This window comes from Convolutriloba macropyga, chromosome 4, assembly GCF_964194025.1.
Source record: "Convolutriloba macropyga chromosome 4, txConMacr16.3, whole genome shotgun sequence".
Lineage (NCBI taxonomy): Eukaryota > Metazoa > Xenacoelomorpha > Acoela > Convolutidae > Convolutriloba > Convolutriloba macropyga.
The window spans coordinates 37,092,250-37,111,003 of NC_134471.1; the positions used below are offsets into that span (position 1 = coordinate 37,092,250).

General features: G+C 34.0%; 1 protein-coding gene across 5 annotated transcripts in view; it reads left to right on the top strand.

Annotated features, from left to right (window-relative positions):
* Positions 1 to 18,754, top strand: part of LOC142337650 (uncharacterized) — a 224,756-nt gene that overhangs the window by 81,710 nt on the left and 124,292 nt on the right. For all 5 annotated transcript variants that reach the window (XM_075387045.1, XM_075387041.1, XM_075387044.1 and 2 more), the window contains 2 exons: positions 5,922 to 6,047; positions 11,541 to 11,703. In XM_075387045.1, coding sequence (XP_075243160.1) covers positions 5,922 to 6,047; positions 11,541 to 11,703 — 289 coding nt within the window. The remainder of the gene's footprint in view (positions 1 to 5,921; positions 6,048 to 11,540; positions 11,704 to 18,754) is intronic.

Sequence of the window (18,754 nt, forward strand, 5' to 3'; positions counted from 1 at the left end):
GGCTGTTTTTTTTTTGCGAATAAATTTCTCATAAACAAAAAAACAACAGTTTTGAGTTGTTCGTTTGTGAAAATTTATATGCTTGGGTTAATATGTAGATGTTGCCATTTGCTTGAGAAGATGTTTACGGTGAGAACTTTACCAACCCTGTATTAATTTTTGCTAATTTTGCAATTTTTGTAGTTTTTTGTCTGTGTTTTTTTGTTAGATGTCCAGCTAGTTTTCGTCTAAACCCACAACTTAGGTGGTCTTTTAGATGATTGAATTGGTTTTGACGTCCTCTATATCAAAAAAATTAGCCATGATTTTGTAATTTTCAATTTTGAATTTAGTAATTTTTGTTTAAGTTCATGCGGTCATCAAACCTCTTTTGATCTTGAAGCGGGGTTCTTGAGTCAATTTTAGCGTTACAATTTAGGTTTTGGAGATGTGACTCTTTTTTGACATATGAAGTTTTTCGCTCCATCTCGTCTTTCGTTTATCAATAACAAGATTCTGCTGAGAGTCGAGTCTGTTTTCTTAAACAAAAAGACGAGTTCTTAAACAAAAAAACTGCCAGTTTAGCATTAGCCTAGCTCTTGGGTTCTCGAATCATTTTTAACATAAATTTGTTCATGAGGACAATTTCACTAATAATGCGATATTTTTATTAAAAACTTGCCTCTACAAAATTTTTTTCTTTGGATTCTGCTTCTGCTTTTCTTTTTTTAAATATGAACTTTGACATTCAACAAGCTGACATTAAAAAGTCAGTTTAAAGGTCAGTGGATTTCATGCTGACTAAATTTTTGAGAATTAATTTTATCTCTTTGGCTCGCAGTATTCAAATAATCCGCTGGTCAGGCAAGGGATTTCTTATTTTTTTAAATTAAATTCTTTGGTTTGTATTTCAAGACTTGAAATGCTTTGTTTCTTATTTTGTGATTAATAGTGGTCCTCATCTTCTAAGCTAGTTGATATAGCGCTCCTTTTTACAATCCAAAGATTTTAGGTCGTATTGGTGCTCTTTCTTTTTAATATGTTTCCACACCCGATGACTTTGAGCTTTTGACCAGGTAAAGCTCGGCGGGCATTAAGTTGCATTTAACTGCTTTTCATGTTTTTGTGATTTTTTTGGGTTTTTTCTTTGATTAGTCTTAGGTTGAAGTTTTTAAAAGTTGATGAAGGCTTTTTGCTAGACAAAATTGCTTGTTATGACCATTTTATGAGCTATATGTTTTGGTACTACAAACATAAACACGCAAAATGATACTTTTTTTTGCAATTTTTTTCAAGTTTTTTGAAAATTTGTCATTATTTGAGTTTTTTAGCCCTAGGTGTCAAGAAACCTCTAGGGTTTGATAAAGGGTTTGATGATAGATTACTGCTTAGTTTCTAGTGGTAATGCAATGGTTTTCAACTTTTTGCCATCGTGAATTTTAGCATTTTTTGACAAAACTTGCAATTTTTTTCTTATTTTTTGACGTTTATTGTCGTATATTATTCAAGCTGTTTGAGTCCCAGGGGCCGGAAAACATCATCAGGGGTTGGATAATAAGTTACTGAAAAAATTTTTAGTTGCCATGGAATAGGTTTCAACTTATGAATATTACAAATTTTAGCAATTTTTTTTTACGAAATTCGCATTTATTTCAGGTTTTTGAAAATTTTCCTTATTTTTCAGTTTTCCGGCTCCAGGGACCAGACAATCTCCTTTGAATTTTTTTAGTTTCTAGTAACAATGGAATGGTTTTTTAACATTTTAATGTCTCTAATTTTAGCTCTTTTTTGATAAAATCTGCAAATTTTTTCAGGTTTCCTAAGCTTTTTTGTCAGTTTTTGATATTCGTCCAATCTCAAGTGGGAAAAGAATATTCCACGCTCTGATTAACAGTTACTGCATGATTTTTAGCTTCAATGGATTTGCTTTCAACAATTTAACCTTTCGACTTTTAGAAGTTTTTGATAAAATTTGTAATTTTCCAAGTTTTTTTCAAAACATTTGTTTTATTTATTTGTTCTTGCCTCAGTAGCCAGGTAACCTCATCCAGTGTTTGACAGTATGTTATTAAATAGTTGCTAGGGGGCAATTGAATAATTTTCAACATTTTAAAAAACACATTTCTTTTTTTTGAAGTTTGAAATTTTTTCTAAAAATTATTGCCTATCGATCTATAAGCCAATGAGTTTTTTAAAGCTTGGAATTAGTTTACTGGACAGCCTCTAGAGACACGGAAATGATTCTGAAGATATTTATATCATGGTTTTTAGCAACATTTCCATTTTATTAGCAATTGATTTTTTTGAAAAATTTTTTGGTCATTTTCGAGTTAATTGATCTTCAAGGGCCAATGAATATTTTTCAGGCCTTGCAGATATAATACTGGACCAATTGGTTTTGATTATAGGTCTTTTCAAAGGGAAAACATTTTGCTATAGTTTTAAAATCTTCAAGAGTTTTAGCAATGAGTATATTTTTGTTTGTTTGGTTCATTTAGTTTCTCAATTTTTCGAGATGATTCTGTTTGTGTTCTGGCTGGAATTGTTCAATTGATCTGCTGGTCAGCTAGAGTACGTCTGAGTTTTTCATTCAACTCTTTGAATTGTATTTCAGGACTTGTCCTGCTATGTTTTTTTTTATTTCGTCGTCATGATTTTTGTTACGACCATATGACGTCGCAGCCACTTTTTGTTCAGTCGTTCATGCAATTTCAACTGAATTGCATGTGTGACGTCATTTTTCGCTCTTAGTGGAGAGTTTTTTTGTTCTTGCGCGTGATTAAATTTTTGGTCACACTTGACTTACCTCACTCTCAAAAATGACTTCCTCACTTTGAAATTGACTTTTACTTTAATTCAAAGAGATAAGGTCAAATGGGTGTGTGTCACTCTAAATGAAGGTTATTTGAGATCGGCTAATAGAGGCAGCAATAACTTATACAGATTTTTAATCAAAATATAACAGATCAGCCTTCAATGAAAATACGAATTTTTTTGGTCTGTCTTTTTTACTGTTTTTAATTTAGACTGCCGATCTACGAATCTATTGCGGCTATTTTCTGGCAATCTGCCAGCTATGTTTAAAAATTTGCCTCTACAAAAAATTTCTTGTTGTTTTTTGGATTCTACTTCTTGTCATTTTTGCCTCAAAAGATATATATGTTTTTCCAATTTGTGTTTGTTTTGATTTTTTTGTATTTTTTATCGGTTCTCGTTACTTTAATAACAAGAGTATCTACAATACAAATTCTTATTTGAAAATTGACAGTTTGCGAAAAAAAATCGGCTTGTGTTATCCAATTCTTCTGTTAGTCAATCAGTCAAATTGGAGTGATGATTTTGGTCACGCCGAAACAGGAAGTGGAGAGAAAAAGTTGGTAGTTTTGTAGCGCGAAAAAAAGGTGCTTTTTCGATCGTGGTATTTCAATCACATGCGGCATTCTGACCTTTGTTTCTACTGTTTCTTCGTTTTTTTTGTATTTCACTTTTATCAAATGGTTTTCCCGATCCATTCACATGCCATTCTTGTTAGTTTTTTTGTTCAGGACTTTTCCTGCTATGGACTTCTCCTATTATGATTTCTTACTTCGTCGAGCAAAAGTTTGTTTCGCTTTACCTTAGTTCACAGCTTTAATTCTCTAGGCTAGTTTGATTTTTCTCTAATTCTACTCAAAGTGGTTTTTGAACAGCAGTTGCTGAGCAAATCAATCTAAAATAAACAGAATCAGTATTGTAGACCGAAATGGAAATAGAAACGGGATAAACCCATAAAACCCCGATTTTAGATGCTCGCTACTTGAACTATACTCTCGAACTATATTCGCTACTTCAACTATGTCTTAGTTAATTTTTCTAGTTCTTTTTGGCATTTATACTAGCACCTGTATCCTCTCCTAAAGAAACAGGAGTATGTCTAACGCGAAATCTAATCAAAATAGTCTGCACTTTTGAAATGATTTTATAGAACAATCAATTCTTATTATTTTTTTGTTCCTTAAATCCCAATCGGTGTTATAGGAATCAATGATGGCTATTTTCCGGCAACATTCCGGGCATGTTAACTTTTTTGTTACTTTTTTCACCATCGACTTCTGACTTACTGTTTCGACTGAATGCAATTTAGATTTTTTTTGGTAATTTACCCAAATATGTTCGAGGTCAAAAAAAATAAACAGCATTAACCAATAAGTTCGAGCACTAAGACTTAATGTTTGGAAATTTAATGCATGAAGTTCCATAAACTTTGCGAGATCATCCTTGAATCCGACCTAACCAACAACACAAAAGAAGGCTCAAACTACCTGAGAGGAAGCGAACAAATTTCGGAATTTGATGGTTGCTTGTCCAAAGCTACCAATGTCCGAACAGTAGTACCTCAAGTAATACTCCTCGATTCTCTTTCGTGGTATATAGCTGACTCCCCGAAGCCCCCGGAGGACATGATGCTCGTCATGTACGCGGCAGATTTAATCATTGTCAGCCAGGACAAGAACATACGCGCAGCGGAAAACGCTTCAACAACTGCCTCGAAATAATCACTCTACCTAACCCAAAAACAACTCATCGTCTCTGTCGACAAATACAATAGCGTGTTTTTCAGCACCTAGACTAAAGAGTGGAAACGGAACCTAAACATTTCTGGAAGCATCCCAAAAATGAAACCGAAAGCAAGCGCAAATTACTAGGAGTAACCCTCGACCACTCCTTCGTATTCCATGAAGATCAATGACGTAACGACAAATGCATAAAATCGAATAATGCAATCAAAGCCATCACGCATCCAAACGAGCGTACGAAGAAAAAAGAAGCTTTAACCGTGACGAGATCAAACATGAACTACGCCAGCAGCGTTTGGACACCGAATCTGGTTAACACCCACTGGCAGAAATTAGAGGCAAGACATAATGACGCGCTGCGATGTGACACAGGATGCCTCTGCATGACCGTAATTGATCATCCGCGGAATGAAAGGCAATGTATACACCTAAAGGACTACTGCAATATGCTGGCGACTCAGTACGCATGCACAATCAGGAGCACAGCGCATCCATGTCACAAAACTGTCTTCAAGAAACCAGGTCCACCATGCAAGATAAAGACGACCCTGAAGCAGTTCTACAACACGGGATGTGAAACTATGTAGCAACGCCACAATTCGACAAACATCAATGATTCACATGGCCTACGTCAAGAAGGCCATTGGACAACTCGAGCCCAACAGTCCGCAACGATGAACCGCCAGTCGGATCACTCCGAGTGGAGAAACACGAAAATAACCTAGACAAGAGAGACCCAGTTAGACTTCCACAACTGAGAAGCGAGTTCTGTAGAAACGTGAACAACTACCTCCATAGAATCGGAGTTGTGGACAGCCCGAACTAGAAACTGCAAAAGAAAGTCGAAAAAGTGAAGCACTACATGCAATGAAACTTTGCAAAAAGTGCAGAGCTTATCTGCGAAGACCACGATAAGGCCTTTGCTCTGGCTTCACAATAACAACGGCCCTTACTGCTAACTGCTAAGATTATTCTCCTCCAATTTAGAGGTTGAATTCACCACCATCGCAATCAAATCTAATGAAATAAACCAATAATGTTTGGGGACTTAATCTTTAAAGGTTTAGTGCATTAAGTTATCAAAGTTAAATAGCTAACCGCTGTTAGCAATAAGATTATTGTCTTCTAATTTAGTGGTTGAAATCAGCGTAGTTTTGGTGTCTAAAAACTGCAGACCCAATTAAAACACTTTACGACACGGCTGTGGTTATAAAGACATTGATGCAGAATCCTTGGTTCTTTAAATTTTCTCAAAATTATTTGAAGCTTACGCATAGATCATTGGAAAAAGATAAATTGATTGAGGTAGTGAATAAAAATAGCGAATAATTCAAAGTCTCATCTGTTTGACTCAATAGATTCTGAAGAACTTCAATATGCTTACAGGGTTGGGTGTACTGGGTTGAAGCATTCTATGGCCGTGTGGAGAGGGCACATTACGATGGAAGTGGACGAATGACGATTATGGCCTTGCCCGTTGGCACTACTATCAGCTCTGTCACAGTTTTCAAGGTTTGTGAAGATGAGATTCTGGGCATAAAAGAGCAGAACTGAAGTTTGCGTATTCTCATTTTTGTGCTAAATTTTTATAAATTATGCTAAACTATATTGGGGGACGCTTAGACTTTTAGATTAGAATTCAAAGAGTTTGAATTGTATTGGGACGCTATCTTTTTTACTACTTGAAGAGAAGTATTGATTTTCTTGAGGTTGCCGGCGTTTGTCCTAAAAGTGAAAGTGAGTAGCAAGCACTCTGTGTGAACTAATTTTAGCTGAGTGCGAGACAATTTTTGTTCATGGGCTGCTTGGAATCAATGACTTTGACAGAATAGTGCATCTAGACAACCGTTCTTAACAGTCAAATGATAGTTAGCCGTCGTTTTTAGCCGTTCTGATATGTTTTTATCGATTTCCAGATCTCAATGGCCTTTATTGATTTTTAATATCGCCTCACCCTCTCAGCCGGCTATTATAGCGGCTGAGAAGTTCGCATTTTGCCGCCTTTTCGACATTTTGCGTAAAATCTTCTTGACTTCTCTAGGCTAGTTTCACTCTTCTCTCATTCTGCTAAAAGTGTTTTTAGACAGCAGTTGCTCAGCAAAGCAATTAAAAATGAACAGACAGTATCAAAGAACGAAATCAGAAATAGAAACGGGATAAACCCATTAAGCCCGATTTTAGATGCGCGTTACTCGAACTCTGTTCTTTGTTACCATCTCTAATGCTTATTGGTATTGATACTGGCCCCTGTGTGGTCTCACTACAAAACAGGAGCATGTTCAGCTCCAAAATAACATCAAAATAGTTCGCACTTTAAAATTGCTTGTACAAAAATCATTTTTTTACATCTTGGTTAATGGGCATCAATGGCGGCTATTTTCCGGCAATCTGCCGGGTATATTTCCATTTTCTGTTTTCATGATTAATTGCTCTCAAAATAATTTTGCAGCAATCGATTTTCGCTTGACCAATTTTTGATCTGACCCTTTCAACTTTTCGTCCTCAAAAACAAGTTAAACAGGTAAAGCCCGGTGGGCATTAACTTCTCTTAGAGCCTTACGCCTTAATAGTCTAATTCTCTAGTTTTTGTTTTCCTCGGGACAGATTTTCATGATTTGTTTTAAGAATTCAGTTGTTTCTAAGATTGTTTACCGCATTATGCTTTCAATATTTTTCTATTTTAGTTTGCTCTCGTGAACAGCTGAGTAATTGCTTGCGGGCAAAAAAAATAATTTTACATGCAATTAATCTGGAAGGTCTGACATTTCGAGTCGGTTTCGTAGATTTTTTTAATTGATCTCAAACGAAAATTGTAGCAATTATATTAGTCCTGTCGATCTTTTTTAATGCGATTTTTCGCTTGATCAATTTTTTGTCTGACGCATTTGACTTTTCGTCCTCAAAAATGGGACAAGGAGGTAGCTCCTAGCGGACATTAAGTTCGCTCATTGGTCTTCAAGTATGCGATTCACAGAAACTTTTGGAAATCTATACTTATTGTGTGAAGGGCGTTCTTAGAGCTTGACCCCCACCACCACACCCCACAACAACCCCCTCACTTTAAAGGGCATCGTGCAGCCAAATACCCCCTCTAACCGTGACCCCCACGCACTGCTGCCCCCGCCCCATCAGCCCTCCCCCGGTGCACCCCCCTCCACTGCTATCTCACGCCCCTTCAATTAAGCTAAGGCAAGCCTCGCTAAACCGTGGCTAGCTACTGACGAAGCCAGCCGGTCGTTTGAGAGCAAATCGCCCGACGTTAGTCGATTGTGTTCTGCTTTCCTCACACAGCTAAATTAGTGTTCAATCAAAATTAGCGGAAGGGAGAAACTCGATTCAATTATAGAAAGTCGCTAATAACAAGTTTTCTACGCAATGAAATTGAACAATAAATATCAGCTTTTTTCATAGCTTTAAGCCACTCTTATAACGTCAGAGCCTATTCGGTTACCTAAATTCCACAGCTTGCAAGTCGGTTTTGCATTTTCGTAACCATTCGCAATCTTTGTTCCTAGTTATTGTTGCTTTTCTTTTGTGACCAGAGGCGGTTGCTGCCAGTAAGGAGGTTTTAGATTTGAGAACCAAAAAGTTATTACCGATTTTTGCATTCTTGCATTTTTTTTGCAAATCTCTGTCATCTGTTTTTAGATTTTTAGGGCAAATGTTTTCGTTGTCTTTATTTTCTGAGAGTTTTGCTGGGAGCCCTTGATTTTGTATTCCATTTTTTGTAGTTTGATTTACTAATAGAATCTTCATATTTTCCTGTCGACTAATGGTTTTGCTTCTGCGGTTGCATTTTAAGAACTATAGCTCTCCACTTCAAAAATTTTTGGTTTGGTATGGGGTTGTGTAATCAAGGTTGAGGGCAATAAAATTGAGGCTACTTATTTTATTTGGATGTGTTTAGGTTAACTGTGTATATTCCACTAGTTGATGTGCAGCGTTTATGCTAGCAGTTCTTGAATTATGCAGTTTTGCGAAGTAAAGAAATCCAACCTATTAATTGATTAAAGAAGCAAAAATTTCTCTGTTTTCAACTATTAATGGCTATATTTCGAAGAATTTGATATATATTGTGGCTCTTTCTTTTTTTAAAGATGTGCTCACACATTTTCTTTTTTGAAGTCAAATTGGAAAAGTGATTTTGGAAACAGGAATTGGCTCGAAAAAAGTGAGTGGTGTTTGAACGGTGTTTGAAAAAAATCGCTTTCCCGATTGTGTTTTTTGTTCATATGCAGCAATTTGACTTAGTTTTTCAATTTTTTGACCGGATTTGTTGCTAAGTTTTTTTTATCTGTCCAATTATTGTCAATTCTAGATGATTTTTTTTATTTGGTCAATATACATTTTTTGATTTTGTCCCAAGAGTTTTTTGTCTTGGAATCTGGTTGGTTTCGGTCCGCTGACTTTATTGACAACACGACAATTTATGATACTGTATTGTTTTTGAGAAGTGTTCTAGCTTTTTGATTCTGATTTTGGGGTGGTGATCTTGGCCTCGCCGAAGCAGGAAGTAAACAGAAAAAGCGACGGGTCTTCGTGTATGTTGCGTAGAATTAGAAAAACGCGTATGAAGATATTTGGTATTTCACACATTTTCCGACTTTGTTTCTAGAATTCTATTTGTTTCCAGAACTCTAATTAGTGTTTTAGTAAGATGACAAGGGAACCAGTTATTTTGAAAATCATGAAATAGTGTGAAACTGCTTTCATTGTTAAATGAAAAAAATTTGTTTCAACTGTTGTTCGATTTTTGACAAAGCTGTTTTGCACGCGAAGCAATTGATTTTTGTTCGGATCAAATTTTGAAATGCTAAAATGAGTTGAGGTATGTCTTTTTTCCCAGTCTCGTTTTCTTTTTTTTTCGTCAAGAGTTTTGCTATGACCTTATGACATCACTCAGCTTTGGTTTATTCATGCATTCTTTCTACTGAATTGAGTGTTTATCGTCTTTTTCACACTTTTTGAATCATTTTGTTTTGTTCAACTGCTTGAAGTCTCTATTTGGTCAAAGATAGTTTAAAATTTAGATGATCTTATAACAGAGTTGGCAAAGTTTCTCTTCAAACAATTATTAATTTTAAAAGTTTTCCAGCAATTTTGTACTTTGCTGAGGCGCCACATGTCGTATTAGTGAAAGATAGCGAGCTAGCTTATGATTATTTTTTGAAATTTTGAATCTTTTCAAATTATGTATCTAATCTTTTTTAACTTTTTTGACGTTTATTTAAAAAAAATAGGGTGTGAATTTTGCGCTCATTTTCTGTCATTCAGTCACAGATGAACGGTGTTAGGTGTTTTCAAGCTGGAGATCGGTTATTTTTTTAAAGTTTTGTTAGAAAACTACCGCTTTTAAGGTCTTTGAAATTGTTTAGTTTTAAAAAAAAATGGAATGCCAGTTCTGCTAGTAATTTCTCTTCTTGTTAATTTGATCTTTGGTTACATAGTAAAATTATTACGTTGTGCTATGGTTATAACTTGTTTATGTTATGTAGCTTTTTATTTCAATGTGGTTAAAATCGTTTGTTCATTATAGCTGAGAAGCTGTATTGGGCGTAGCTATATTGCGGTGCTCTTCATTTCTTGTGTCGTTACCTGAAGATCTTTTTCGTTCTACATTTGTTCTAAAACATTCTTTCACTTTTGAGGGAATTTTTCCTACTTTATATTTTGTTTTTCCGTGATCTAAATTGAAAACTCCAAAGGCGGCAATAATGATTGGTTAAAGTGACAGTAATGGGAGAGATCGTGTGGCCGAACTTCTCCCCATTGTAGGAAGTTTTTGTATCCCAAAAATTCTCTAAAATACACCCCCACTGAATTAATTACTCCGTCTGTCGTGACTAGATTTTGATCATGGGTGGCTTACCTCAACCAACAAAACAATTTTGCACTTTAAAAGCGCAAATTTTTTTTGAGTTTGAGGTCAAATTGAAAAATTCGAAAAATTTTGTGATTTTTTTGCTGAAAGTTATTTCATGGTTTTTAGCAGGCGTGGATAACTTTTTCAACTTATTTATGTATCTGTTTCTATGTATTTTACGGCACGCAAACCTATTTCAGAGTTGTTCCGGAAATCTGCCGGCTATGTTCAAAATTTGTAGTGATTTTTGTACTTATTTTTTGTTCATTATTGCGTCCATTAGGCGAAGCAACGAGAGGTTGTCTGTGCTTCTTAATTATGCATCGCTTATCTTGATTAAACGGTGTAAACCATATTCATTTTACTAACTTATTCGTCATCTCAAAATTTTGATTGAGTTTTTGTATTTTGAGATCCTTTTTAATTTTTTTTACCCACATGACATTAATGAAAGGTCTGTGCTTTCTTATTGTGACAAATAAATTTCAAAAAATACTATGTTCTTTTTTCGTTTCTTGACTACACCCTTGACCTAAACCGAGCTTTTTATTTTTTTTAATTTTTCGAATCAGTTTTTATATAGGCTCTTCGACTTTTGAGGACTACGTTTAAGGCGATTAGCAGTCAGGGTTTTGTTTGTATAGTTGGTTGTATTTTATTTCAGTATTGGTCCTGTTATTTTCAAAATGGCTTTACGCTTTGCTCTTTTTATATTTTATTTAAGTAAAAATTTTGACGTTTGACTGAGTAAATGGTAATTAGCCTCAGTATTAATCTCGTTGTCCTCCAATTTAAAGGCGTAGTTCAGGATATTTATCTTATCTATTGAAATTGCGGACCAGATTACAAGCATTTTTGAAACTTAGAATTATCGGGCTGTTAATTCTAATTTTTTTGTTGATGCGGGGTCATGGCCCACTTTTTTGAGTAATCTGCCCGTTATATTTTCCATTCGTGAGTTTAATTTACAGGTCTACAATCTAGCTATCTGTCTGATATGCTTGTAGTTGAATAGTTATTTGAAGAGTCAATTCTTGAACGATTATTTGGAGTCAATGTCTGAGACGTATTAATGGTTAAGATGGTTGTTATCATATGGGTGTTCAACTCTTACATTTAAATAAAGAGCTATGGTGTCGTAGGACTTCATCTTCGCGGCAGTTGATACCAACAACACCGTTGGAAGGGCAAGGAAAGATGTGATGAGCGGCGATTTGGTGAACAAAGTGACGATCAGGAGCGACACAACGTCCGTTGCTCAGTATAACATTCAGCTCTACGCGTATTTGAGCGAAACACACAATGGTTAGCTTTCGAGTACCCGAACCTTTGCAGTACCATATTACTTTGAAATTTCTGAGTAACTGTTTGATGCAATAGATATTTTTTTCGTCAAGCCATATACTACTGGAATGGAGCCAAAATAGAAACTTTTTGGATTTGAAAGCAAAAAGGGGGGCCACCATATGAGTATTGGAGAAATAGACAAAAAAACTATTAACAATTGGGAAAATTTTTCCCCCCAATGGTTGCTGTCATTGACTCAAGTCTATCACAGCTTGCCAACGCAATATAATAATTGTTCCGACCCCACTTGTGGGGGGAGGAACTATATACTCAAATGGGTTTTTTTGTTCAGACAATTTTGGCCGATCGATATATTCATCGTAGAGAAATATGATTGATATCACTAAAAAGCGCGACCAGCGTATAATTCGAAACCAAAAAGATTTCTCTTAATTTTGTAATTTTCGAGGAGTTATCGAGGTTTAAACTATTGTGTGAACACGGGATATTTGCATGATTTTGTTCACTTTTTATAGCTGCGAAGCTGTAAGCTGAGCGAAGCTATATTGCGGTGCTCTTGGTTTTTTTGCTTCATCGTCTGACGCTCTTTTTTCGTTTTACATTTGTTCACACAGTAAAGCTGAAAAAGTCAACTTTTCTGAATGACTTCTTCCTCTCACTACCGGCATTTAGCGAAAGTTTTTAAGGTTATTTGCGTGATTAGATTTTGATCATACGTGACTTACCTCACTCAATAAAATTTAAGTTTATTGAGTTCATTAAATTCTTAAGTTTAGTTTGAATTTGTTTAAGGTCAAAGGAGCTCATTTGTGCAGTAAAGTTCCCTAATAAGAGGCGTCTGCGGAATGAATTTTAACAAGCTTTATTAATTTATCGCTGAATGTTTTTTACCTAATTTTTTGAGCGGCGTCGATTTTTTTTGAATTTAGATCTGTATCTGTTTCTATCTCTATTATATGGCACGCCGGTCTATTCTTTCGCAGCTATTCCGGCAATCTGCCGGCTATGTTAGTATAATTTTCGTTCAAATTTCGATCTTTTTTTACTAAAACTATTAAATTACCTTTCAGGCTACAAATTGAAATAGTTTAGTGATACCAACAGACGAAAGATGATTAAAACGCTACTTCTTGTCTCATAAGGAATTTTACTATAAAAAAAATTCGTATTCAACTTGAGGGCTGTTTTTTAGAAAACTTTTCCAATTTTTTTATTCTTTCAACTCACTTTGAGACTAGTCACTTTTCATATCGGAGTCCCGTTATTGACAAACGTCATTTACAGCTAAATGATGCCCAATGATAAAAAATTTCGTTTTCAAAGAATTGCTCATGTTTTTTGGCTTCGACTCTGAGCTTTGAAAAATTTTAGTTTAATTTTGATTTTATTTTGGAGATTTTGTTAAAGTTTTAGAGTCCTTTGGCATAGACTCGCTAACAGAAAGTGCAGTAGTTTTCCTACCGTGCATTAAAAGAACCTATGTAGTGCTTTGAGATGACAGCTAATGGCTGTTAGGTCTTAAAAATAATTTTTCAAAATTTTTTTGAACATTTTTATCGATATTACTTATTTTCGTGAACTGTTAGTCAGTCTTAGTAATGACAGGACCCCCTGTCTTTTTACTGCAACCAATATCATCTGGTTAGCGGCTTTATCTGCTAACTAATGCTTTAATGACTTCGATAAAACGAGTTTGAATAATTTTTTCAAAAAAAAATTTAAAAATTTCGGATATTTGATTTTTTCCTAATTTTGGTTCCTTTTGAAAGCTTATGACAATATCATAATATTGGTAGTTTTTATTGACTTGGAGAAGACGTCCAATAGATTTTACATAAGTTTTAAGGGAAAAGCTCATGGTTTAAATGGCTTCGACACCTCTCGCACTCTTCTTTTGATTTGTTTTGGTTTCAGTCTGTATTTGTTGTTTTCGTAGCCATATTACTTATTGTGATGTCTTTTTGATAACCTATAAATGACAAATATCTTTGTCTTCCCGCCGGGGCTTAATTTAGCGTATTCATTGACTTCCGTTGAAAGCTATTAAATTTAGTGCTGTTAAGACTTTTAGAATATTTTTTCAAAAATTTTTTTTAAACATTAACCGATCTTAAAGCTATTTTCACGAACTTTATGTCAGTCTCAGTAATGACAGGACTAATTTCTTTTTTTATTTTTACTGCAGCCAGGACTAACCCGATTAGTGGTTTTATCTAACTATTGGTTTTATGACTTCGATGCCACGAGTTTTCATAATTTCTTTTTATTTTTGGATTTTTCGTAATTTTGTTTCCCTTTAAAATCGTATCACGCTATCCTAATATTCATAGTTCCCGTTGGCTGAGAAAAGACGTTCAATGGACCATAGATAAAATTTTCCGAGAAGAGCTTTGGCACTTTCTTCTCGCACTTTCTTTTTTGAATTTTGGAGTTCTTGTGATTTTTTATTGATAACTTATGAATTAAAAACATCCTTGTCTTCCCATGAAGGCATATTTTAGCGTTTTCATTGACTTTCGTTGAAATCTATTGAATTTAGTGGCGTTGTGCTATGGGTTTTCTCAAAAATTTCGTTTTAATTTAGTCGTTTATGCCTGTTGATTTTTTGAAGTCAATATTGTTGAAAAAGAAGAATCCTGTTGCTCTTAAAATTATTTGGAAGTTTTAACTGACTTTTTTTCAATGGCTTCGACAATTTTCTCGCTCAATGTTTTTAATTTGCTGCTTTTGCCAGTTTTTTTTTCATGTAGCCGTAAATTATAGACTGGTCTCGTAAGCTACTTGAGGATTGAATGATTGATGTTACTCAAAGCAGTCAGTTTATGGCGATTGGTCAGAAATTTTATGATATTATTCGTTCTTTTAAGATTTTTTAAGCTTTTCAGTTTTTGTTCTTTTTGTCAACTTGTAACCTATTCTCAACGTTGAGATTCCACATCCAATTCCTTGTAATTCGAAAATAATATTGTCTATTGATATTATGTCCTATTGATGTTTTTTTGTTGGATAATAAGTGTTCACAAAAATTTGTCAATATTTGTGCTTCTTCTCTTCTTTTAGCACATTCGCCTGATAACAGATCACAATGATTTTCAGATGTGGCCAAAGTGAACTTATTAAATTTTTCGGTTTAATATTAGCTGAATTATTTTTAAAAACAAATGAAACAGAAACACAATATTCAGATAATAGCTAATGATTGTAATGGCTTCAATGTGTTTTCGCAAATTGTTTGGAATTTTTTTTTGTTTTTCTGTATCTTTATTCCGTTTCTATGGCTTAATCTAACGAAAGACAGGTCCTATTGGTTTCGCATTGACTTTTTAGTAATTTTATCAAGCATTTTTTTAATTTTATCAAGCTAATGATTTTAACATTTTTGAAATTATTTGGTTTTTAAAAAATATGGATTGTTTTTTGAGTTTTGCCTAATTATTTCTCTTTGTCGACTTGTTACGTAGTCTCATTAAGGAAAATCCGCATCTGCTGTATAGTTAGGAAGAAGTAATTTTTTGCTTTTAAGGTTTCGTCCAACTCATTTTGACATTGATACTAGTTCCTTTTAAATTAAGATATTGAGTTCTTACCGTGAAATTGAAATTTTCGTTTCTGCTTTCTTTGTTTTTTTGTTGTAGTCTTATTAATGGAAGATCTAGTGAGAGCTGTATTGAGGCGTGGCATTATGTAATTGAATTAATAGTTTGGTTGTGTAACAAGTTATTTTTTAAATAACTTGTTACACAACCAAACTATTAATTCAATTACATAATGCCACGCCTCAATACAGCTCTCACTAGATCTTCCATTAATAAGACTACAACAAAAAAACAAAGAAAGCAGAAACGAAAATTTCAATTTCACGGTAAGAACTCAATATCTTAATTTAAAAGGAACTAGTATCAATGTCAAAATGAGTTGGACGAAACCTTAAAAGCAAAAAATTACTTCTTCCTAACTATACAGCAGATGCGGATTTTCCTTAATGAGACTACGTAACAAGTCGACAAAGAGAAATAATTAGGCAAAACTCAAAAAACAATCCATATTTTTTAAAAACCAAATAATTTCAAAAATGTTAAAATCATTAGCTTGATAAAATCAAACATCTATTTTTGATTATCTCTTCATTTGGTTGACAAGTCAAAAATGTAGATGAGCATCCTTGTTAAAAATTGATTTTCATTTTTTTTTTCAATAGCCGCCGTCAGCCTCTCAAATGGCTATGATTTAGGCGCTCTCCTTATTTACGACTCGAAGAGGAGTATTAGTTTTCTATAGGTCTTATGTTTTTTACAGGAAGTATTTTCGTTCACGGGGCATTTTGACCTAAAAGCGAAAGTGAGAAAAGCTGTCATGGTGAACAAATTTTTGCTAGAGAAATTTTTTGATCATGCGCTACGTTCAGTGATTGACTTTTTGACTTCGTAAAAAGTTTTTGAGAGAACGGTGTATATAGATAACGTTTTAAACCGGTTTTTCGTCCATTTGGCTCAATTTTTTTAATTGTAATTTGGTTTTTTTTTCAAGTAAATGTTGATTGATCCTGCATTAGTATGTACCTTTCTGAAGTTGATAGCTCAAAGTTTTGCAGAGCCTAATAGTTTTTTTCAAGTGTAAAATTGTACGCGTTATAATCCGATTTTTGCTATTTTTGTTTTTTTTATCGTGTTAATTATTAGAAAAAGTTTTTCTGTCCACAGCCAGGGGTTTAGCTACGTGTTTTATTAACTAATTTGTTTTTTGACGTTTTACTTTTGAATTCTATTAAATTTGATTTCTTAATAACAATTTAGTTTAAAATTAAATATTTTATATTTAATATTAATATTTGGACGTTTTTTGGAAATGTGTAATAGTTCACCAAATCTCTGAACCTTTTTTCAGTTTTTTCTGTTCAGGCAGAATTTTTGGAGTGTATTTGAAACAGGATGTAAAAGTCAAGGCCGTTTGTGAAAACTTCATGTATAAGTGAAACGGCTAAAGGAATCGAAAGAGAGAGAGAGAGAGAGAGAGAGAGAGAGAGAGAGAGAATAGAGAGCGATTTTCTGGTCATTTTGTTGAAAACTAATGTATAAGTTAAGATCTAGAAATTTAAGTGTGAAAAAAATATCGATATGCGAGCGGAGTTCAAGATCACGTCTGTGTTATTCAAAGCAGTTTTTTGGCTTTAATTCCAATTTTTCAATCAAAGGCGTTTTTCACAGTTTTCTAATTTAGTAGTAGTGTGTTTGAAAACTTTTTTAACCATCTAAAAAAATGTCACATTTAGATTCATCTTCATCTTTTTAAACAATTTTGCATATTCTAAGCCTTTCTAGCCTTTTTTGTATTGTTCTTTCTTTTTTCATACCATTTGCGGAGTTGCGTGGCTAGCGGTTGTAACAGTTTTGATGGCCATTCATTGTGATTGATAGTTTTTTTTTGAAATTTCGAGGAAAGTAAATTCGAGCACTTTTGTGCCCATTTGCGCCTATTTTTCTCTGTCAATTCTATGTTGAAAATTAGGAATATTGAACGTGTTTAGGTGTTACTATTATGAACTGACACTTTTTCTTGAACCGAAACTTTCCAATTTTGTAATGGAAATCTTCTCAGGTATAAATTACACTAACTTTTTTGGCAGGATTTTTGTTCTTAGCAGTTTCCAACAGTCTATTGATATTTTTCCTACATTGTGGATCAGTGACTGATCTGAATTTAAAATTTTTTGCAGAATAATTGTTGGGAAGAATCTTGAAAGCTAAACAGAGCTTATTTTACTTAATTAAAATTTTATTTAATTATTTGATTAAGATTTTTCTAATTATGTCAGTTTTTTTTGCTCCTATATTTTAATGGTTGCTTATTTTTCTCCGTCATTTTGATTGGGGGACTGATGTACCAGAGAATACCTTTGAGATTTTTCTCAAATTAAAATTCGAAAATTGTATTTAGCATTTGCAGAGTTTTTAGAGAGTTTTATTTTTCGGTTTTGTCCGTCATCTCCTTTCCCGGGTTTATTGGGTTGTCTGTCAACTGTTAATTTTGGTTGCAAATTATCTGTATAAGAAGTTCCTTTACCAATAGTTTGTTCTGGAGTTGCCACTAAACTAAAATTTTCTCAGATTGTGTGTCAGTTTTTGTCTGACATTTTTCTCATTCTACTTTTTCAGTTGTTTCAAAAAGCATAGTAGAATATGCATTAGGTCTGTTATGATAGTCAATTGTCTCTTTCGAGTCGTTTCCTGAATTCTTCTGGCTATTTTTGTTTTTATTTCGCTTTACCTTTGGATGACGTTTTTCGTTTTTCTAGTTTTCTGGATTTAGATGATCTCCTTCTAATTCGCTTTACCTTTTGATCACGTTTAACATAAGTCACGATTTTACGCTTGACTTTGACTTTTTTCTCTCCCTGTTGCAACTCAATGGATTTTGAATTCTTTTTTTTACATTTGTTGATGCATTGAATTACGCAATATAGCGAATACGCAATAAAGCGAATATAGCGAACGCAATATAGCGAATAAGGTCAAAATCGAAAAAGACGTGATAAACCAATAAAGCCCGGTCCTTAAGTCATTGAGAGTTAGATTGTCAAAGTGCATTAGAGTGTTTGCTATCTGATATCGGTATTAAGCTTATTAGCTTTCAGTTTAGAAGCTGAATTAAGTATAGTTTTAGAATCTAACTGAAACTGCACGCCAAATTAGAATAATTTTTTTTTAAAAAAATTGTCGATTTCAATCTCCTTTCCTGTTTCAATCACGATGTTCGTCTAGCGCGTCAACGGCGGCTATTTTCCGGCAATCTGCCTGTTATGTTCTTGACTAAAAATTTTACTGTTGCCCGTATTTTGTATTCTTTTTTGTTGTCTTGTCATTGGTGACAGCCGTCTCCGTCTTTCTAACGAAGTATGAGTGAAAGTATCTTGTGGTTTTAGCTCAATTTGAAAGGCTTTAATGAGTTTTGAATTTAACTTGACTTGTTTTTGGGAAATAATAGTGAATTTTTGGTTTCGCTGTCTTGTAATTAGTGTCATCAGTGACAACTTTCATCGGATTTCTAATGA